Source organism: Epinephelus moara, chromosome 7 (assembly GCF_006386435.1).
Source record: "Epinephelus moara isolate mb chromosome 7, YSFRI_EMoa_1.0, whole genome shotgun sequence".
Taxonomy (NCBI): domain Eukaryota; kingdom Metazoa; phylum Chordata; class Actinopteri; order Perciformes; family Serranidae; genus Epinephelus; species Epinephelus moara.
The window spans coordinates 20,108,672-20,133,128 of record NC_065512.1 but is presented as its reverse complement, the minus strand read 5'-3'; the positions used below and the strand labels follow the sequence as shown (position 1 = coordinate 20,133,128).

General features: G+C 41.3%; 1 protein-coding gene across 1 annotated transcript; it reads right to left on the bottom strand.

Moving 5' to 3' along the window:
• Positions 1-18,007: 18,007 nt before the first annotated feature.
• On the bottom strand, positions 18,008-21,727 carry pcdh8 (protocadherin 8). The gene is made up of 4 exons (XM_050048748.1): positions 19,285-21,727; positions 19,075-19,145; positions 18,695-18,828; positions 18,008-18,544 (listed from the first exon to the last, which is right to left on the bottom strand). The coding sequence occupies exons 1-4, from the start codon at positions 21,640-21,642 to the stop codon at positions 18,195-18,197; spliced, it is 2,913 nt and encodes a 970-aa protein (XP_049904705.1). The 5' UTR covers positions 21,643-21,727; the 3' UTR covers positions 18,008-18,194.
• Positions 21,728-24,457: the final 2,730 nt, after the last annotated feature.

The following is a 24,457-nucleotide window of genomic DNA, read 5'->3' as shown; positions in this document are numbered from 1 at the left end:
GCTCCTAATACATGTGGATGTGAACTAGGGATTATGAATAGATCGACGAAATGTGTCTGGATGGGATGTAGTGGGAAGCAGTGAGTGGTCATTCTCGGGGAGAAGTGGATCAGATGGGCAATGTGGTGTGGAAAATGTAAAATTAAAGAGGACAAAACATTTTAAAGATTTACTGGGTTTCTTTTTCCACCCTCAGAGAGCTGTGTTCTCAATATCAATGGATATTCAGAACTGAAGATTCTTATCAATAATTGAGAACAATACAACCTGTCTCCTGTGTTGCACATTGTTATCATTAGTTCTGAGACGAATCCAGCCGCGAGATAAAATAAAAGGACAGACTGTGAGTGTTTTTGCAGGATAATCTCTGTAAAGGACATAAGAGAATTACTTATGCTTCTGGAAAAAAAACAAGGCTTATTTCACAGCTCAAATATCACAGCTGTTGGTATAACCTGCCTTCTGCAGCTTTCACACTTGCCTTCAATAGCCTATCCACATCAATCTCATATCTCATATTGAAAAGATGGACTGACATTTAGTTCACTCAGCATTTCGACAATATGACATTTGCATTTTTATTCTCACTTGACCAGATCTCGGTGACGCGCGGGGCTCCTTGGGGATGCAGGTACACACTACGAGAGTAATTCTGAGAGGAAGCTGTGTCAACATTAGGGCAAGCTCAGTGTGGCCTGGTTCCTCATTTAATTCCATGTTGCCCAGGATCTAAATCAACCTTGAGTTGTCCCTGAGTTCATTTCCATTGTCTGAAACATAGCTGCTTTCTTCCTCTGGGGAGCATCAACTTTGCCTGGCCAGGGTGCAGCCTGCATAAATTGGCCATTTCTGCAGGTAAGAGATAAGGACAACAAAGGGAAACTAATTATCATTCAGTCTATGTTAAAACCTGCAGGAAAGGACTGCTATTGACAATTGTGTCCACATTGTCACAGTCATTTAATACCATATCAATACCATACCATTTAATATGATCTGAACCCCGGATGAGAGGGTGGTTCATATCCATAATAAATAGGCCACATCCTCATGTGTGGCTTCGGCCGCCTTGTTTTTGCAGAAGCTGACGACTTTGTCATGGATAACTTTCTCTAATGAGACCACAGCACCTGCCCTGGAATGAACCGCCATCTCTGCTGCTTTGTTGGCAGTAAAAAGACACGGATGCATCGGTTGTTTCATGACGAATTGATTTTTACTTGAAAGCACATTATTATGTTGGTGTAAAATCCTACCTGTTGTAATTCCACAGAGGTTGAAATGACAAACAGTAGCTATGCTCATTTAAGCATACGTGCAGTATCTTGGCATCGCTTTCATGCGATTCACTTACCACTCCGCACAAGCATGATTAGAGGTGAGATTAAGTTGTTTATCATTCTGTTTTTGCGCCCGTTGCTGGTTGCACCACACCTCAAGCTGCACACTGGAATACTGATGGTGGTGAGTGGGGGTGACGAACAGCACAAGTTGGTGGATTTTGCCGCAGAGTAAAATGCATGAGAGCTCTGTTTGGAACAAATTTCTCCATGTGACATTGTGTTAACATGTGGATTTCACACCAAAAAATGAACATGTACAGCAAGGGTTTTAAGAACATTATCTTAATCAGTCACAGAGAAAATAAAAGTTAAACATCATAACTTCCCTAAGACTGCCAGAGTAAACACAATTCAGTTGAATCATGTTACCACTATCACTATGATGAATATTTCTATCCAGTGTTTTTTCTCTTGCCAACTATCATGTGTCCTCTACCCTGTAATAATGATCCATATCCCTGCATAATCCATGTGTCATGACTCCTCAGCAGAGTACCCAATTTAAGGGGTCAGTTCACTCTAGCCATGCATAACTCTTTAGTTCCATGTGTCAAGATTTGGAAAAATCCACCCCTGAAACTTCTGCAGCCCAATACAGTGGAGGTAAATGGGATTTCAATTTTGCTGCTTGGAGAATTGAAGTAAAATACATTTGAAAAAAACGTTAGCAGCATGTTTTTTTGTAAACAGTTTCGCACTTACTCTGGATAATCGACAGAACTGATACTGCCCATACTTTTCATGGGGTGTATTCACTTTGTAGAAAGTAGTTGAGATGAAATCTGTCCACGGAGGTCTGTGACTATATCTGCAGTGACATTGTTTCTAGATAGCAGCTTTGTCATTTTCCAATGTTTTGAGCACCCAAAAGAAAATGCAATTCTCTTCCAGTCTATCAGGGTGCCTGCAGAATCGGATATCTTGAAACTGCAGCAGATAAAACTGACACTATTGGGCGTGGCTAGGCATGTTTAAACTGACAAAGGAAACGCAAATCGGCGCAGCATCGCTTGGATTGGCATGGCCAAAAGTGCCAATGGAAAACCCCTATGCATGGCTTGACATCACCTCGGTGGCATGGTGACACAGTGGTTAGCTTTGTTGCCAAACAGGAAGTGGGTTCCTGGTTCAAACCCAGGGTGGGAGCCCTTCTATAGAGATTTTTTATGTTCTCCTTGTGTCAGCCTGGGTTTTCTCCAGGTACTCCGGTTTCCTCCCACAGTCCAAAGACATGCAGGTTAATTTGTGACTCTAAATTGGCTGTAGATGTGAATGTGAGTGTAAATGGTTGTCTGGCTTTACGTGACAGCCCTGTGATAGTCTGGCAAGGGTGTGCCCTGCCTCCCACCCAAGATGGGGTCCAGCCTCCCTGTGACTCCCAACAGGATAAGCGTTTACAGAAAGTGAATGAATGAATGAATATCACTAGGGGCAAGACCTACATTTTTCAAACCTGGTGATGTCCTGTAATATTGTATTTTCAATATTTGCCAATGTTTGTGGTGCAAAATGTGTTGTTTTTTTTAGGATAAGTGTCGTGATATTCTCTTTTTTTTTTATCGTAAACAAATCCCACAAAAGACAAGACGACAATTCATGTATCCGACTAACAAGATCGTCAAACGTTAGCTTATTTACTTACAAAAACCACTAAAAACTTGTCTATTAGCTACAGTGTCAATCCTGTTTCTTAGACATGGGCTAAAATATTACGTTTATAAAGAACTAGGACTAATGGTGTAAGACAGTGGTTCCCAACTGGTGGGTCGCGGCCCAAAAGTGGGTCACTGGCCCATTCTGAATGGACAGCAAGTAAATTTCCAGAACAGAGCTTTTATTTTGAAATGCCGTTTTCTGCTGTAGAATGAGAGAATAACGGACAGCTACTTGACAGAGACAGCAAACTAGCTCAACGACATGGCCAAACACAAGTAAGATGTTTGTAGTAAACTGTGGGATCTCAAGCTAATGACTAAGGAGAAATCTGGATCCCATGGCTGAACCAGTTGGGAACCACTGGTGTAAGGTACATATGATGTTATCACATCACTGCTCATATTACGCCAGCTAGAGCCCTTTGTTTCATGTTATTCCCTTTGCTTTCTCCCCTAACTGTCTCTACTGTCAACTATAGAGTATAAATGCAAACATGTCAAGAAAAAAAACCTCGATGGTGGAACTAAATATAGGTATAGGACAGATATATGTCATTTTTGTTTGTTTGTTTGTTTGTTTTCTTTACACTGTATGACCAGGCCTTGGCCTTCCACAAGTAGCCATTATTCCTGCATTTCTGTAGGTTGACATTTGTCATGTGGGTCTTCCACACAGAGGCAGAGAGGCAGGGTGCAACAAAAGGAGCCTCACACATCCCACAAGCCTTGTTATCATGATACATGTCGAATAAATTATTTTTTGTTACAGACCAGCTGTGGATTTGCATGTAAATGCAACTCCTCAAGGGGTCAATGTGCCAATTCTCCAACATTTCAATTCAGAATCAAAACTCAGGAGTCGAGCCGTGCTCTCCAGAGTGTAGGGGTTCATGAGGTGATGTTTTTGCATTAGATTTTTAGAGAAACTCTCTGGGGCTCCAACAGCTAAGTCAACCCTCTGCCAAATTCCGAAAGTCCGACTTGAAAGCATTTTGGATTCTTATAGCCTCCAGTGGAGTTTCGGCTGGTGGTCGGTAAGATGGGTTTAATAAATTCTGGACCTGATCTGCATTTCGGGGAGGAAGGAACTAAGACTGTGACTGTCTGCTGAGAATGCGCCTTTTAAAGGGTTTGTACAAATATCCGCCCAAAAACTCTCAAATTACCTGCTCATCAATCAGTCTGGAAAACAAGCGTGTAATATGCTGCTCTGATCCAAACACAAAACACATTAGGATTGAAACGTGTACTCTCCGGAAGAGAATTCACATTCAATTCACATCAAACAGTTGAGACTGGAATCATGAATATAATTATGAGAAACAAGAAAACAAACATCATAACCTGCGATGAATCAACAGACAGTCCTTTGGGTTTCCGCCCTGACAGTAAATGACAGGCAGACTGAATATACTGTGATGTTCAGGGGGTCAGGGTTACAACAAGAGAGCTTTCTAATTGCTTTCAAACAAGCCAAAATGTCAGTAGGTTTCAGATTATGTTATGTTATTACCTGCACTTTGTCATGGCTGCTGGTTTATTGTTCAACACCCATATTACAACCTTGTTAATAAGTCAACTAGTTAACACAATACAAACAGTCAATTACAGTGACATATTTGTGTCTGCCTCTTGTTAAGTTGCAAATGAGAGATGGTCGCAATATTGTAACAGCAAGAAAACACACATGCTTTGTAAATATTTCAGCCAATCCATACTATTTACCATCTAATCAAGTCGGTTTTATAAAAGAATCTGGATTTGTATTACAAATTAGTCTTCAGTAATTGTAAATAGCCTGAGCTGGAGAGACTACAGTATTGCAGTCATCAGGAAGAATCACCCGTCCAGAAATACATTGATTATTCATCTCAGTAATGACCTCGTGTCCCAACTTGTTAGACTTCAGTACTCTACAACCTGCCGCGTGGCTTCAGAGGCTCTGCTTACAATTTGATGCTCAAATTTCAAAACAAGCCTTTAACACATGTTCACAATTACTGAGAGAGTCTTTATGTCTTTGATGATCATAGGAATACAATACAATATTTTAAGTTTGAAATTTTGAGTCAGGCTTTCAACGGCGGTTGGCAGCTCAGTTGAGGGCTTTTTTTCCCCCGTCTGACAAGCCTATTGTAATGTCTGCGACTCACAAGGACTCAGCACTTACCACAAACTATTCAACACTTTAAGATCTGCACTGATACACCCTAAAGATAGGATACAATTGCTGGTACCCCCACTGCCCCCCCCCCCCCAACGAAGATAATTGGAGGCAGATATTGCTGTCTGTATGTGGTGCAGTCATTTTTTAAGCTAAGGTAGTGGTTCCTTGTGAAACTAGACAGCCAAAGGCAACCACTGATATCATCCATGTCGGCATAACTTATCAGGAGGGGGGCTAAATGATGCTTTAAAGTTAGGAATTTGGTGAGGGAGCAACTGGCATGGCCATTTTCAAAGGGTTCTATGGTTACCCACGAGTCTCCCCTAAACTTGAGAAAGCCTATATCCAGTAAATGTGTCTTATAATCAATATACCCCTTCAAATTATAGCTGTATATTATTTGTTTTAAGAAAAAGGACAACCAGCATTTGAACAGCAAGTTAGAGCTCCTGAAATTCAGTTTTGGCTTTCGCTTTTGGTGTCCCACCCCAAGATTCTCAGTGGTCCCTTCTAGCCACCACTATGAAAAATTTCTAGAGGTTATGGACCTTTTTTTTTACCTTTGGCCATCCACTCTACCTGGACTATTATGAGTCATCCTGCCTTTTCATTGTGTAAGATTTAAATGGGATATAATTGTTTGACATTTTGACAGGACCTAGAAGAAAAGATTGGTACGTCTCTCATGTCCGTGCATTAAGTATGCACCTGCAGCTGTGAAGTGATAACTTAGCTAAAAGACTGGAAATGGGGAAATAGCTGGTGTGACTGTGTCCAAATTTCCAAAATATGCTCACTGGCGCCTTAAACCCTCCCTGACTGATACAGTGTATTAAGTTTGTTTAATCTGGATGCAGTTATGTAAAATTGGTGGTTTTAGAAGGAGCTGTGATGTCACAGCTTCTTTATCTGTCAACCCAGCACGTCTGTGCAGCGTCTTCAGTGGTTGCCTGGTAACCTCAAAGGTAGCCATGGAAAGTTGTAATCTCCCATACAGCCCATTCTCATTTCCAACTCGTCAAATACTGCTGCTTATTCACTGATCTCAGTGTCACATATTGACGTGGTGAGGCATCTTCCGTGGGGGTATGATGTTTATGGGTGGCAGCGGTTGTTGACGCAGTGGGCGACATTTGAACTTGTCAAATACCCCTGATTTTTTGTATCTGATTGATCTCAGTGTCAGATACCGAAGCAGTTAGGCACCTTTCACAGCGGTATTCATGCAGCAGGCAACAACCAAACTCATCAAATACCGCCGCTTTGTCAGTGGACTTCTGTGTCTAACAATGACACACAAAGGCACCTTTCGCAGCATTATAAAACGCATCAACCACCGTAGTAAAAAGAGCGAGAAGTCAGTACAAGGTGGATGGATCAAACAAACCTAAGACTTTCACCCAAGAGCCCAATGTTCGTTTCACGTGTCAAACCAAAAGCCAGTGGAGTTGTTTTAATAACAACATGATGTGTTAGTATGTGTAGTGACGTATAACAGTGACATGACATGACGTTGGTAATAACTGTACTTATTTTAAACCAAACCATGGTGTTTTTTTCTAAACCCAACCACGTCCAGATCTGTCGTAGGTGGGTACCTAGTGCGTCATATTGTAGCATTCAGGTCCACTGACAAAGCCATGGTATGGCGGTATATGACGAGTTGGGAAGAGAACACGTTGCATGAAACCACAAATTGTCACTTTACATTTCTGTTTGTGCATAGATTAAACAATCATGACGCACTGTATTAATTACTGAGCTTTAGAGGTGCTTGTAGACTGATGCTCAAGCTTTAGATGGATCTAAATTGGCATTTCCACTGAACACTTTCAGCATAGCACCCTGAGAAACCGTAGGTAACCTGACATGTACCTAAACCTTAGATCTATTTTGCGTTTCCACTGCAAACAGAACTCTTAAATGTAGACAGGGTTGTTACTGTATGTCATTATGCAGAGGAACGTCTGCACCTCATTGATCATCCACAGTATGGGGGTATGTGCCGACACTGTCAGAACAAAAAAAAACAAAAAAAAAAAACAGGCTTGAGTGTTAAGAGTCTCTGTCGCAATAGATGGGATATTTAAAAATAGTGGGGATTGTACATTGAGTTCTGTTGAGCAAGAGTGAGGATTCTTGATCAATCAACAGACTGCGGTGTTGTTAGCGTCACCATTTAGCATTGGATCAGTGTGCTAGGTACCTCATCAGAGGGGTGATGAAAAAACAGGGTGGAGTGGAGTGGTTTTATTGGTTCTATTCAAAACGTTTGACAATGGAAACACAAAAATTTCTAGTGTGTAATGAACTGGACTGAACAGAGCCGGACTACAAGGTGGAGACCAGGCTAAAGCTAGCCTTATTGCTAAGCTAAGCTAATTTTCCTTTGCCTTCAGCTCCACACTTAAAGCACAAACATAAGAAAGTCGTATCCCATCCAACTCTCAGATTTAATCCTGTAAGAATTATATAAAGGAGAGAATAAAGCCTATCTATAATGGGATTTGGGGAGTACACAAGTTCAGAGTAAACTTAACAAAGACTTATGAATGTTTAAATCTATTTTCATCTCTTTTCTCCAGCCCTGTGCTCTGTATCGAATAGTGAGTTTGATCTGTGCCACAAAAGATCCATATATTATCAAGATAAATATAACATGTGTGCCAGTTTATTTTTGGGGGGGCCTCTGTCTAAATTTCACCGAGCTGAATCTAGCGCACAGTCTCAGGAAGGTTGTGCCAGATGCCTCGTCTCACTCTTAGCTCAAGTGTCCCACATACAGTGTGAGAGAATTGCTGGTTACACTGCTCTTAGGACCGGCAGAGAAGCAGCAGGTTAGAAAAAAACACCTCCCAGGAGAAATGATTCAAGGTATTGGAGAGCCAGAGAGGCGAGTAAAGTGAATGCAATTTCAAAGGGGAAATAATGGAGGTCATGGTGTTTGATGTTCCTATGCTGGCCACGAAAATGACTTGGTTGATGATGGAATCAATCACACCTCCATGGCACTGAATGTTAATGAAGATATGTTTAGTTGTTTTTTTGCATTTTTAATAACAGTGTTAACATCAAACCTAGCCATCCATTCCTCCAGACAGAGTGAAGTGCAGTTATCTGCAGCCGTGCCGGGTGATATCAGCTGACTGAAGCAATAATATTTGAAATGTGACGGGTGGGTTTTTTTTTTTTTTTGTTCCGCTTTTTTTTTTTGGTGCTGTTCTTCTCTTGTGTTTTTGTTGTGATGAGTGAACACAAGGTCAAAATGGAGTTTATCCTCTGATATCACCTGCCAGTCCGGACAAGAGAAATGCTCACTCAAGGTGACATTACTTTGGTGTCTGTACTCAGCATGCCACTACATCTTTCATTTCCTGTGAGCTAAAATTTACAACTTATCCTTTGACAGGAGGAGTAAACATCTCTAATATGACCCAGGCTGTGATCTTCCTGGGTAAACAAAAGAAAACCTGCCTCATTCTCCACGATCCCTGACAATCCCACAGAAAACAATAAACAAAGCCCTTTTTTTGTTTTTATATATTTTAAATATTAGACATGAGTCAGAAGCCCTTGAAAAAAACGCCTTTTAAAAATGCAGGGTATTAAAGAAGTGTACAACAATGCGATAAATTCATTATAAGATTTGTGATGTTGACAATGACTCAATTTCAGTATTCTGTGTGGGATTACTCGAAGGTGAGAGCCACAGAACGGGCGCCGCTTACATAATTAGATGGAAACAGTGATAAGAGATAGATACAATAGCAGTGTGATTTAGGAGAGCTCATGACATTTCCTTATTCTTTCTGCAGTGGCACTTTATCTAAGGCCGGGGAAAGTTATTTAGTATGCAATGGATCAATCACCATCCTCAAGAAGTCATTTAAATTAACTTCTTGGGCAGATATCTATCCAGCAAAGTGGTCGACAGAGGGAAGGGACTATCAGAAAATTAAAAAAGGGACGCAACAGTTTTCTGTGTGAAATAGAAATGGAACAAAACTGAGCAAAGCATCGGCTACGCAAACATTCCAAGATGTTCCCTAACAGATTGCTTTACTCCTTTTTTTGTCTTTGGGTGTTTTTCTTATCAAAATTTTAAACAATGAGGAGCAGACTTGTTATCGCATCATCCTCGTTCTGGCACATTCACACTCACTCTGATTGTGTCCTATAGCTTGCAACTGATACTCTGGTCATCAAAACCATGACAGCTAAATTCATTTTTCAGTGAAAACACTGTCCGGCTTATTAATACTTAAGAAGAACTGAGGGTGAAACCTCTGCACCGAGGCTCCCTTTAAATTAAGAGGAGTCCAAAGTGAATGTTTGATTCTCACTAAATAAAAATAAGCCAATGGCCATGCAGTGCATGTCTAATTGCAGATGAAGCATCAAATTAAAATGTCAGGGACTAGTTGGAGGAGCAGTGGCTGCGGAGTTAGTGCATAAATTTATGTTTGAGATTATGCCATTTTCAAGGAAGGTGTAATTTGTGCAGCAGTATAACCGGAGCAACACCATGTTATTAGTTTCGACAATTCTCAGTCATGTTAATGTCGGGGAGGAAGGAAGACAGCATGCCACCTAGTGGGATGTGAATAACCCATATATCTCACCACCAATTAGTATTAGGCTGTACTGTAAAGTGACAGGAAACTAATTCATAAATACTGTAGCAACATGAAAGAGGAGGGAAGCCATCCAGAGAAGAAAAATAAACTGTCAGTCCCATACAGATAGGGAAACATCAACGAAGCCTTTCCAATTACTTCAAGGTTAACTGTGAGCCACTAATAACTTCAGGGAACCGGAGAAACAAAACATTGTTAGCTAATTACATAAGCAAGTCATTTAGACTGATTGATGCAACATATTATTTTGTGCTCCCTCTCTCCTTCTCTCTTTCTCCCTTTCTCTCTCTGTCTCCCTAATTTCTCTCTTCCATATAGCAGAGGAGCATAAAGCCTGTTTCCTTTGGCAGCTGTCTCTGTGACGGCCCACACTGACACAATGAGACACTCTCCCAGCTCGGCAGTAAACCACAATCAACTGGTGAACAACTGGCGCGGATTTATCATCATCAGCTCAGGACCAAAGCTCTATGTGCGAACTGACACACGCCGCAGATAGGGAACTGCAGGCGCTGCCATTGCTGTTTAAGACAGAGGTCAAGCAGCCTGTTACTGAGGTGAGAAAGCAGCAGCCACTCCATGTGTACATTTATGCAGCGATAAACTGAATTAATATTCCTCTGGCTGTCAGCCTGATGAGATGAAGCATTCTGTTTTTCAATCGCTTTATATGGACGCCATATAACAAAGAGGCTTAAAGGGAGATCATTTATGTTTATTGTTATTTTTTGTTGCCTCCTCTGTCGCTGAGGTAACATTCAGAATGCTCTGCTCGCTCATGCACGCAATGATATTTGTTATTTATAAAGAGGCATAATAACAGCTCATCCTGAATACAAGCTCAATCGGGATTTCAGCTTTTGTTGTACAGTATTGTAAATATGCTCAATAGGAATATGAATTGGTTATCCCAAGTGTTTCTATAGAATCATGAATATGATTTACAGAGAAGGCAAAAACGAGAATATTAATTTGCTCCTTGCCGTGTGTGGGTTTGGTTCTGTATAAGATAAAAGAGCAGAATGTGGGATTGGTGGCACTGAATGACTCGCTGAATGTGCCCCAGCTGAAAACGAGCACTCGATGGCCTGATTGCCGAAGCCCCTCGAAGTGTACCCACCACTTGTTTATTCACCAGACTTGAATGCAACGCGTATAAGCCCTCCACATGCTGCAACCCTAGAGTGAAAAAATTTAAATTACTGGTGGCTCTTAATGAAATTACGTAAACAGCGACAACACTGCTGTGTGGTGAACTTCTCACTGAAAGCACTAGTCATACAGTGAGAGGACGCATCTCAGATAGCAGCCTGGATATAAAAGTACAGACACATTACTGCATTGTACCGTTGGACACAGGCTTCATGTGTAATGCTCCATTTAAAACTGACATTTTGCAATAGCACAGCAGCAGCTCATGAATTCCACCTCCCTGCTTCAGCAGTGACAGATATTTAAGTTCTGATGAGCCAATCACAACAGCAGTGAGTTAAATATGCTGTTTAGTTTGATAAATCATATCCCTCTTATCATGTTTTAGCCAGGCTGCTGTATATAAAGCTGTGGCCTATAGGTGTAAATGGTGTTTGGGTGGTAATGTTGTGAGGTTGCATAGCTTGATGTTTCCCCCTAGTGGTACAAGAACTAAAATAGACCAGATAGGCATTGCTCAGTGTTGCTATAGGCTACATGAAGTATGTGCTAATTAATCAGGCAGGTATGTTGTCTTAAATAACAAGAGAGGGTTCATGTGACTTTACTTCACCTGTGTAAATGTTTTCCTCACAGTTTGCACAATATTATGAATATAAATGAAACATAATAAATGTTTAGGATGGATGCTGTGTAGTTGTACTTGTGTAATTAACCAGCTTTCCTTTTAGCACCTGAAGAATTAGGTCCAAATAATGAACAAGTATCAGCCTTTCTACTTGTCCAGGACTGTTTTGAACATTTATGAATTTAGGAAATACCCCCAATAATAATAATGTAAAAAAACAGCAGTGATTGATGAGGCGGCTGAAATGGCTAGAGGACTTCTACATCATATCATCTGACAACTCTTCCTTTGAAATGGGCTCTTTTTACTGTGATGAATTGATGTTAGTGTCTTACTACTTCTCCCGCTTTGTCATTATCTGTATCAGACTTTCGAGATACAAAAGGAATCTAGCACATCATATTAAAGCAGTAAATATATCAAATCAATCATTCAAACCCACACAGGCACAGATGTCTGGAGAGAATGTCACACCGCACCTCATTGTTCATTTAAAAAAAAATAAAAATCTTCATCTAAATCATTATTCGCACCCGCGTGTGCTCGAAGGTCTACTATTAGTGGGTTTTCAGGGAGAAGATGCCGAAACATAACTGTGTTTTATGTGTCTTTAATGTATTTTAAATGTCCATTCAGAGCTAGAACGGCTTCCGTATTTATAATTAAGGAACATAACTACAACATGTTCAATTTTTGCAATCGTCAATTCCAAGTTTAGCTGCACTTTGCACTTTATTATCACACTATAATGTAGTATTAACACATCACAGTGTTTTCAAAACAAAACACTTCAATTCCCCAGATTTCCATAAAATCATTACAGCTGAAAGAAAAATGCTTATATAAAGATGAAATGAGCACTTTATTTTGCAATCCATATTTGGAGTAGTTCTTAAAGTCTTTGACTGATTTTGGAAAGGTTTTTCGCAATTTGCCCAAACCCTTAAATTATAGGTCTACTCCAATCTGGCTTTTGTAAATACTATAAATGCAAGCAGACATTTCAAGTCTACAAGATAATGTATAACAGTAATATCTCTAATATACTGAAATGCATATTTGACAAGATAACTGCTGTACAGATAGAGCAATGCTTTCCACAGTCAAAATAATACCTTTACTTAATTCAAACAGACGCAGAAAGAGCACCAGTGCAACTGAGGACAGCACCATGTGACCACAGTCTGATGCTCTGACATGTGTAACACGGTGGGCAAACCATGACTCCCACTTGAACAGCTTTGTACTATCATAGGCACAAGCATATGGCACAACTTGGCAAAAAAGAGAAAACAATGTTCTCAGCCCAGATTAGAAAATGAAGATCCAAGTATTTATGGGATGATTTGAGTGAGCGAGAAAACAGAGGAAACGATGTCCTTGATAGGTCAATTTTAGGTTTAAAGGAATAATTCCACATTTGGGGAATTAGCCTTATTTGCTTTCTTTCCGAGAGTTAGATGAGAAGATCAATACCACTCTCATGCCTGTCCTTCAATGAAGTCGGAGCCAGCAGCTGGTTAGCTTAATTTAGCATAGAGATTGGAAACAGGAGGAAACAGCTCACCTAGCTCTGTTCAAAGGTAACAAATTTCACCTGAAAGTACCTTTAAAGCTCACTAATTACACGTTCTGTCTTGTTTGTTTAATCCAAACAAAATCCAAAGTGTAAAAACAACAATTGCTGTGCTGGAGGTAATGTGTGGTTAATTTCTGGAGTTCAGCTGGTTGACTGGCAAGTAAAGAAAGCTCCTGAGCAAAGCTAGCTGTCTCCCCCTGTTTGCAGTCTTTATGCTAAGCTAACCAGCTGCTGGCTCCAGTATCAGACAGTGACGTCACATCCCTGGCCCAAAATGATCCAAGTCGGATGCCAAAAACTGTGATGCGGTTACAAGTCAGACGGGCAGATGCTGATGTTGTTTCCATGTCCAGACCCTCTCTTACAAACCAGGAAATAATGATATTATTATTATAATAAAAGCAAACACATGCATCTTTTTAATGCAACATTTTATTGACAATTTATTTGTTTGGTTGTGAAAAGGTTGCTGTCAGGTGGCCACACTCCACATCCAATGACTACTATTACTCAATGCCCTTTTTAGAAATAGGAAAGAAGACATTTATGCAATTATCTATGTGTAAATTATATTCCTATCTCATCATTTTAAGCCTGTGGGGATTGTTAAAGCCAAAAGTCTTTATCCAAGCTGTCTTTGCACATGGGGGAGGTAGCCCTCAGGGCCTTTAGCCATAAATTCAGGTGACGTAGTATAAAAAGAGACAGAGTCCACAGAAATAAAAAGTCGTGGTGGATGAACGGCTGAAGCACAAAGCTTTCACCCAGAAGATTAGTGTTTAAGTCCCATATGGGTCAACATTAGCTAATTATTCAGTCCTACTTGAACTTAAGGCGGCATGGTGGTGAGGTGGTGCATCGTCGCCTCACAGCAAGAAGGTTCCTGCTTCAAACCAGGGGTGAGAGCGGAGTTTATGTGGAGTTTGCATGTTCCCCCCATGTCAGTGTGGGTTTTCTTTGGGTACTCCAGCTTCCTCCCACAGTCCAAAGACATGCAGGTTAACTGGTGACTCTAAATTTTCCGTAGGTGTAAATGTGAGCATGAATGGTTGTCTGTCTCTATGTGTCAGCCCTGTGATAGTCTGGCGTCCTGTCCAGGGTGTACTCCACCTCTCGCCCAATGTCAGCTGGAATAGGCTCCAGCCCCCGAAAAAATGAATGAATGAATGAACAAATTTCAATTTGTCAGCACAACTTTATTTTTGGAACTATTTTTTAGGATGGCTTCTTTAATGCACTGTTTGTACCTACAGAGAGTAACGCACCACAGCTTGTATATAACCCAGGTAATCATGAACCAGGAATTTGTATATAACCCACGTAATTGGAGAGGCTGCAATCACACGATCAATGCACTGATGGGCGTAATGTAAGTAGCATAAAGAGCGGAAGTCCACTTAAGGAGGCAGGTTAGCGTGGTGAATGGTTCAAACAAACACAGGACTTTCACCCAGGAGACCGATGTTGGGGACTGTGTAAAACCAAGTGAACTATGAGTTATTTAAAGGTACTTGGTCATCATGTTTCTTTTCCTAAATATAACCTATGTAACTCTACAGTAAGCAGGTAATGTGGATGATAAATGAACTTGCACCACTCAATTTTAGCATTATACCACCCACATTCAACCATTCACACACTGGTGACCGAACCTACCATACAAGGTGCCACTTGCAACTCAGCATCTTGCCCAAGGATACTTCAACATGCAGATTGGAGGAGCCAGGGATCGAACCGCCAATGGAACCATCCATCCATCCATTTTCATAACCGCTTATCCTCTTGAGGGTCGCTGGGGGGCCAACACATAGAGACAGACTTACATAGTAAGTAACATGATGTCATGATGACACCATTTCATAAGAACTGTAAGACGACATCTTGATTGGACGCTTAAACAACCGTCATTCAACGCCTTAATGTTTTCTGGGTAGAATCTTCTTATGGAACTCTCTGAAAGAAATGATGAGCCTATTTTCCAAAATATGGAACTATTCCTTTGAATTACTTAACATCTGTACTGACCTGGACTGTCAATTTTTTAACAGAAACCAAAATATAAACTTGTGTCTATACGTTTTCCTTTATGATACGCGCATATGTTGAGGTGACAAAAGACGTACGTGTAGATCCGTCCAGAGGATAAGTTACAACAGTCTACAACATGCTGTATGTTTAGACAACAATTATATGGATGACAAAGCCCAGTGATGGCATCCTGTAATTTAGCAGAAACGGTTGTTTTTACCTTCCACAAGTTTCACGTTTTAACTATCTTAAAGTATGAGATTCTGTTGTGGGAGTGAGCTTGCTTTGATATAACTTTATTGTAAATGAAGCAGACAACATCTTAATGGTGAATGAAATAGACACACAACTTCTCCTTCTAGACAAACTGTCAAGTGGAAAACAAATGGTGTTATTTTTTCACACACCAGCCCCACAATTCAAAGCATCCAAAAGTCAATATCCACACTTGGCAGTTGAGACAAAGATGAAGATGAGGTGTGAGTTGTACAAAACATTGCATCGCGGGATGGGCCTCGAGCGCCAAATGACATCGATTCAAAAAGGGCTCCATCTTTACACACTTGGTAAACTGGGGACTTTAAGTTGAGATGCTAAGAGGCCATAACAGCATAATCACAGCCGTACAGTTAGCCATTTGTCAAAAATAAACCTAACACCAAAAGGTGCGGAGGCTAAAAATGACGTGTGCACATCTGACTCATTTGTCAGTGGACTACTGATGAGCTGAAAACCAGCTCTGAAACACTCATTTTCTATTACCTCTGGAGATTTCAAATGTGTTGTGAGAGCTGCTGCAGGACATTAATGTGAAGTCCATTTGGATAGGAATGAACACAGTGTCTGCCAGCAGTGACTTCTCAAACAGACACACGTTTTATACCAAACTGTGCAGATGAATATACCTTGTGGCACAAATTGCCAGGTCAATGCACAACTATTTGACCTACAAGGAGCATATGAAGCAATGATGAAGGGAATCATATTGTATTGATTGATAAATGCATTTTCCCTCTCTCTACAATTGGCTATCTGTCAGACCAGTGCACATCACTGGGGGCACAGATATGACCTTCTTTCTTATTGCTTGCCTTTTGTACAGCATGGCCTTGAAACCTCAGCGGACTCTATGCTTAAAATAAAGTTAATAACTTTGCAATTTCCAAACCGCCATGACTTTGCAGACTAAGAGTATTACATTTTTTTTTTTTTTAAAAAAAAGGGTGATCAGAACTACTTAAATAGGAAAAATTGTTTTTGAATGTCCTCTATTCATGAGGCATATTGTGGTAACGTGTCAGAACTCTGTTTAGTGCTTTACAGTTATGTAAAAAGGTATCTAATCCACTCTATTCCAGCTTTTATCACAGCTATCAAAAAAGCAGGTATTTATGCTTATGTAAATGAGCGATGCTCTTAGCCCCCCTTTTACCGCAGATGAACAGAAAACAGAAGAAAAAAAAAATAATGGCTCAGTCTGCTGTCAGCTTCCACTGATAGCTCTTCCTTGGCAGCAGTTTTGGAAACTATTTATTTTCTCTTCAGGACTGGCCCTTAGATAGCTATTATGTAGTTTGTAACAACCCTTTACTTCTGTCTCATTTGCTTTCGTACATCAAAAGCTCATTTAGAGTGACCTTAAAAATAATGAGGACAAAATGCTGTGACAAACTTGTGCGTGAGCAGATAAAAAAAATTTAAAAAAAATCAGCAGGTATTTAATATTATTTAAAATGCATATTCTCAGTTAGCCTTTCAGTGACTCAACTTGAGTGCAGATTCTAAAATGTTGATGAAAAGCAATATTAAAGCGGGTCTGTACATTTGAAGTTGTTGATGAAAACCCATGCACCTCCCCATGGACATGGTCCCTTGATTGAGAGATGTATTTAATTGATTTTATCTTGCATAATTTAGCTAGACTTTCTGGTTTCTTGCATCTGTGTGTCCTGGATTTACTAAAATCCTCTTGCTGCTCTATTTTGGGAGATGTATATAAGAAAAAAGAATGCAAATGTTGTATAATTTGTATGCTACAGCTACATATAACTTCTCGCCAGTAGTCAGGGTGATGTTTGTATGTGTTGGTTGTGGTTTTTACACTCAATGTTTCATCAATAAATCATTTGGGACCAGCGACAGCTTGCACTTGCCCTACATATGGTTGAATTGAACTTAATAAAAGTGACCTGTTCTGCAAATAGGACAGTACAGCTAGGCAAACAAGTGCTTGATCAATGTCAGAGTGCACAGAGGAAGAGTTGCATTTTATCCAGAGTATATTTTGTCCCATTTTAAGTCAACATACAAGAGCTAAACACCCGCCCCTCACAGCAACAAATGACTGTCAGGGATTTGCCGAGCGACCTAATACGTGCTGTACTGTGTTGTGTAAAGTGATGTAAATTATTTAGAAGAGTCGAAGCAGGTGTGACAGCACCGCGCATGATTTTGTGGGAATAATGGTTTATACTTTATTTTCCACTTGAGTACCGGCTCTACTCTCTCATTTGCATGCAAGAAACTCAACCACGCAACCTAGGAGTCTTCAAAGCCAGTCTCCCAGGTAATGCAGCAGCTTGAGATTTTACATCTGATCATCGCTGACTGGAGTCTTGATCATGTAGATTCAAACTGGAGGGAGAGTTCTACATGTTTACCAATTCAGAGTGGAGTCTCAACTGGCAAGGGAGCGATATTTAATCTTCAAGATGCAATATTTCTCCGTTGAATCGATGCATTGTCTGATCTCTCTATTTTCGTTAAATTGTCACATTTGAGAAGACTGTTGAATAAATAACCCTTTTTTATGATTTCAATCACATTTTTATTGGAAAAAGAAACAGCAGTGTGCATCATATAATACAGAATACTGAAATAATCTAACAGGAATAAACATAATAGGTTTTCTAATAATTCCTCTCATCTAAAGAAATATATACACCTGTTGACTGTGTAGCAACAGCCCGTTTTACAAATATTTACATTCTCCAGATACATCTCAGTTAAAAGATAGTTGCAACCTCTAACGCTGTGGCCACAGTGACAATATTTGGACCCTGGCTGTGGATGTCAGCATCTCCAACACTAGTGTCACGCTGCTGCTGGGGGAAGTAAGAAGGCAGGGTTCCGGTTCTAGAGAAGGTCTGCATGCTGCTCCTCGATTTGGGGCGATTTGTACCATAACCAGAGTCCTTCCAAAAGTGAGGATAGCCATGAGGATTATTGAAGACTGGTACCGGGGAGAAGCCTATTGTGTATGCATTGTCTCTGGGGCCTCTAAAGCTCTGGGGTGGCACAGCACAATACGTGCCTGGGCAATCCACAGACAAGCTGTTCGCAGCACTGGATGAACCTGAAATAAAAGCGAAATAGATAAAATAAGGATGAGGAATTGGTGATGCAGGTATTACATTACCACCATATATCATTTATGTCATTCTGGGGAATATTTATGTTTAATTCAGCAGTGCGTGATGTCAAAACTTCCGAGTGGAAAACTCACTTTTTAGCCTTGGCTGGAAGGTGCTGAAGTTCTTTTTGCCTCCATCGCCACTGATATCAGAGTCGCTGTCGTTAAAGTCACTGTCCCCTTTACCGCTGTCCTTCACGCTCAGCTGGTCGCTGTTGCCAATGCCACTGCAAATACAATCAACAGATACAGTATGAGCCACTGCTGCACCACATTAGCTTGATTATTGATATCTTGTTGGGTTTTTTTTTCACACACACTCTCTGCAACCCATCTAACCTCATTCCACTGGAATGCCACGAGCAACAAAATGCATGCACGGTGCATGTTAAGTATCCTCTGTGTACAGACAGATTCGACTGTGAATAAAGCTTATCCTATCTGAGAAAAGAAATTACATGTAGTTGTCTTACCTCACTTGCAAGCAGTATTTGTCACCTTGCCACACAGATGTTGCTTGGAAATGCTTGGAGGGCAGGAACATCTAAGAGAACAAACACAAATGACAGCACAGAGCTTAGTTTCCATTTCTGGCACAAAGATCAAGGCAGCACTTGGGAACATCATATGCATATGAAAATAAAAAGATGAAAAAAAATTGCCTACTCTTGTAGTTGACTCACCTTTGTCTCTGAGTCCCCACTCCTCTCCTCATACAAACAGGAACCATCCAGAGAGGAAGAGGCTCTCTCGTGGAAGAAGCCTCGCTGGCCGGTGTATATGTTTGGTTCTGCTGGGCCCAGCATGGGCATGGGCCTGCCGTCGAAGAGGCTGCGACACACTTCTCTCTTGGAGCCCCGGTTTCTCCCCCCACGGCTGAGTTTGCATGTCACAACAACAACCACTATTGCAATCAGCAACAATGCACATCCCCCGCCGAGCATAATAATGACAATTAGCGAGCCGTCCAAGCCGAAGCCTTCTTCATCACTTGACCGCAACACAATGACGACTTGGTCTTCGGAGGGCTGTGTGTCTGAGACGACAAACCTAATGGTGGCACTGCTGGAGAGCGGGGACCTGCCATTGTCGCTCACGGCGATTTTCATTTCCAGCACGTCTCCAATTTCAGATGTCAGCCATTGTTTTAAAGCAATTTCTCCAGTGTCTTTGTTTATTGCGAAAAGCTGCGGGTCACCTTGCACAATTTGGTAAGAGAGCTCGCCATTCACTCCCTCATCCTCGTCCTCAGCTGAGACGCGAAGGGCGAGATAGCCGGCAGGTGCATTAAAAGGCAGAGGGATATCAGCAGAGTCATTTACAAGGACAGGAAATGTGAAGTATGGATAATTGTCATTCAGATCTACAACTCTAATTCTAATTGTGGATGTGCTTGAAAGAGAGGGGGAACCTCTGTCCTCAGCTTGGATGACCAGCTCAACCAGCTGCAGAGTCTCATAATCAAAAGACCTCAAAGAATACAAAGACCCTGAGAGTGAATCCACAGAGACATAAGTGGACACTGGGGATCCACCTGGCACCTCTGAATCTAAGAGTTTGTATGAGACTTTGGCATTCTTCCCCACATCAGGGTCTCGGGCGACAACAGTGGTCACATATGAACCTGGGATGTTATTTTCCAGCACTGAAACTTCATAAAATGTCTTACTGAAGAGAGGGGGGTTGTCATTCTCATCTGTGACACGGATGGTGTACTGCCTGACAGTTTTGAAGGGTGGGCTTCCCAGGTCCTCTGCAATGACAGTCAGGTTATACTCTGGGATCTTCTCTCTGTCTAAAGTAGTGCTGGTAACAATCATGAAGGAGTCCCCATATGCCTGCTGGAGGGTGAAATGCTCGTGCCCGAGCAGGCTGATGCGCACGTACCCGTTGGAGCCAGAGTCTCTGTCCGAGGTGCTGATCAGAGCCACGAAGCTCTCCGCAGCTGCAGCCTCGGTGATGTACGCGACCCCGTCACTGCTGGAAGTCATCGGTTTGATGCTGATCTCAGGTGCATTGTCATTCACGTCCACGATGTCGATCATAACTTTGCAGGTGGACGGGACAGAGTTTGCGCCTGAATCCGAGGCTTTGATGTGCAGCTCGTATGACCTCCTTTTCTCAAAGTCAACCAGCGCTTTCAAGGTCACGTCCCCGGAGTAAGGGTCGATGTGGAAAATGCGCCCCGCTTCTGGTGATAGCCCGTCTGCAAACGCGTACGTCACCTCGCCGTTGGCACCGTCGTCCGGGTCAAACGCGTGCACTTTGAGGACCCGGTGACCCACCGGAGAATCCTCGTTCAGCTCAACTTTCAGCGAGCTGTGCTCAAACGTCGGGCTGTTGTCATTAAAGTCCAGCACGCTGATGTTAACAGTCATAGACCCGGACTTTGCAGGCACTCCTCCATCACTTGCAGTCACCTCGACTGTGTAGGAGTCCTCCACCTCCCTGTCGAGCTCCCTCACCAGCACCAGCTCTGCAAACTTCACTCCATCCTCCCGATCGCGCACCTCAATGGCAAAATGACTACAGGGGGAAATGTTGTAGCTCTGAATGTAGTTTTCACCCACGTCCTGGTCGAGAGCAATCTGCAGAGGGAATCTGGAGTCCAGCGGGACGTTCTCCACTATCTCCAACTTTGTCTCGTTGCGCGCAAAATAAGGAGCGTGATCGTTGATGTCTTTCACCTCGATCTCCACGTGGATGAGTTGAAACTTTTCTTTGGAGAAGGCCACGACGTCGAAGGTGATGAAGCAGCGCGGGGACCTGGGGCAGAGCTGCTCCCTGTCGATTATCTCTGCAACACTCACAAGTCCGTCAATCTCTCTCATGTCAATCACAGAGGAGTTGTTTTCCTGCATGAAGCGGAAAGATGTGTCCGGGTCATCAGCTGGATCAATCTTTAAATCTTGGGACAGGTTTCCAATCTCTGTCCCGGGCGCATCCTCTTCATAGGTGACATACCTTGTAGTTGTACACTGAGCATATTGTAAAAACAAAGAAAGCACTAAGCACAGCGCTGCAGTCTTGCAAAATCCCATGTTAAAGGGTTAAAAAGTGCCGCTCAGAAGAGTCATAAATGATGCAAGTAATCCACCTCTGTGCTGTGACAGGTCGAGTCACAACTGTGTTAAACTCTGACTTTGCTGTGGGACTATAAGCCCCGGTATATGCAAATAGCCTGCCCCCATCGACCAATGGCCTTCCAGTGGTCCACCAACAGGGGAGCGTTTGGCTCTGCAGCAAACTGCTGGTCACTTTTGGGGGGAAGCAAATGGTTTATTGGATAAACTGACTGTGGAGCTTTAGAAGGGCTGATAACAATGTGACTTAAATAAATCTGCACATGGTAATTAATTAAGTGACTAAAACACTTAGAGGACAGCAGGGTGTTTAATAAGACTATAGGTGCCATCATAGGAAGCTGAACTGATTGTTAGTCAGTCAGTTAGTTACAGGTAATTATGCAGAAACTGTGGTGGAAAAGCAGGAGGGAAACTTCACATGCCCATAAAAATATAATTAAAATAAATAACTTGCAACAATTTAAAAGCATTCACAATATCAGAGACTTGTGAGAAACAGTGGCACACTAAAAATTGTTTTGTTTTGCTGAACTTAAAAAAAAAGTAAGGTGTGAGTGGTAAAAAGCAGCAGTGGAAGAAGTTCTCAAATTATTTTCTTTCAGTCAAAGCACTGATACCACAATATAGAAATACTACAGCATTAAAAAAACAACTTAAGTATAAGCAGGCTACAAGAATCATTAGCTAAATGTACTTAAAATAATAAATATAAAAGCACTAATAATGCATAATGACTGCTTTCACAGTGTTGTATTATAGATTAAAATACTGGATTGCATTTATTAATACCTAAGCAGCATTTTGATGTAGTTAATCAAGGTGGAGGCATTTTATATATTCCTGGGTTGTTAAATCTATAACAATGCATTACATATTAACTTTATCATCTAACTAATCAATAGCTGTCACGTAAATGTGAGGGAGTAAAAAGTGCACAATCCACATGGCAGAAAACATGTTGGCATTGTTCTGCAAACCATGATTAAAGAATGTGGTGATAGAGACATGTGCTTGTGTTTGAATAGTTGTTGTTTTATTGTGGATTTTTGTATTATATGTTGCATGTGTTTTGATTGGCTGCTACCTTGCCCAGCTCTATCTTGTGAAAGGGATATCAATCTCAAAGGGGCTTCCTGTTTTACCCTTAAATAAAGGGTAAATAGATAGATGAATAATTGCATTTGCGTGTTATAATGTAGTGCAGTTAACATGTGATTGGTACAAAAACCACTTGGCTTTGGTTAGGAAAAGATCATGTTTTGGCTTGAAAGAACCTGGTATGGGGGGCACTGTCCCTGCAGGAAACACAGCAACATCTCAATAAGAAAACAACCACTTTTCATTGCACTGTGTGTGCTGAAGAAACAGCAATGGGTTGCAACAAAACACCCACGTTTGGTGCCTAAAAAGCCGCTGCAAACAGAGCAGTGACTCACTACAACACAACCATTTTGTGTTTGTTTGTTGGTCTTGAACAACGGTCTGCAGTGGTTTGTAGCTTGGCAGGCGTCTCGCCTCTGTGACACACATCCACCATCCCCTCCACCTGCGGATGACAAAGTCAGCTCATGTGTTCTGTCACTTTAGAGACATTGATATAAGTGTGAAACGTGCAAATGTCGTATTTGTGGTTTGCAGACATGCACAATGCCAACATTTTCTTCTAGCAGCTGGAAAGCAGTGCAATAAATCCCTCTGAAATGTAGATGAATCGAAGTATAATATGACATAAAATGGGAATAATCAAGCAAAAATATTTCAGTGAAGTACTTTTACTAGGTAGGAAATGCAAAATACAAAACTCAAGAAAACATTTAATAATGGAGCATCCCAGAGTTTGATGACTTTCATTGTTATTCACACATAACTATATATTATAATCACACAGCCCAATAAATATCCTTACCCTGACATTTCAGCTTAATGAAACCCAAACTATGAAGTCATAAATATTTATTTCTTTAGCTTTTTCTCTCATAATCATATCTATCCATATTAAAACGGCCCATAAATTATTTACAAAATAAGGAAAAGCAGAAATCACTCTTTCTGTTGTACAGCAGTAGACACCATCTCATCTGTTCAAATAGCGGGGGAGGAATTTAAGTATAATGTGGTGAGGGAAACCCACAAAGCCAGACAAGTGTCATTTGATTAGTGTTGTGTTTTTGGACACCCACGATGTTAATTACACATAGAATATCAGTAGCGCCGTGTTCGAGGGAAAATCTGCCTGTATAATCAAGACCATCTGTATTGTAATAAACACTCAAATGCACTTAATTTACCCTTTTCAACAATAGTTCTAAAACAAGAGCCTTGGAAGTCAGAAGAACAAAGAAGTCAGGAGAATAAACTCCACTGAATGATTTTCCCTCCCACCTCAAATAACACACACACACACACACACGCAACAGCTCCCATAGTGATAACAAAAGAGCATGAGTCAACCAGACCTTTGTCAACCATATGGGTGATTAGCGTCTGCTGATTAAAAGGCGTCTATGGCCCTTCAAAGGGCTCTTGACACCTCACAAAAGTTTCAGTTAAATCTGTCTGAGCCCCCAAGTGGGCACATACAGGGAGGTGTGAAAAGGCACACAACAGCCACAGAGACCAGAGATCGTTGTGATACTGTGTCAGCAAGAGGTGATAAGCCATAATTAAAGTGTTACACAAGCCCAATTTTGCTTACATATATCCAATATATCACCACCCATCCGTACATTTCCTGCCACGTTTCTGGGCCAGGCCATGGTGGCAGCAAGCT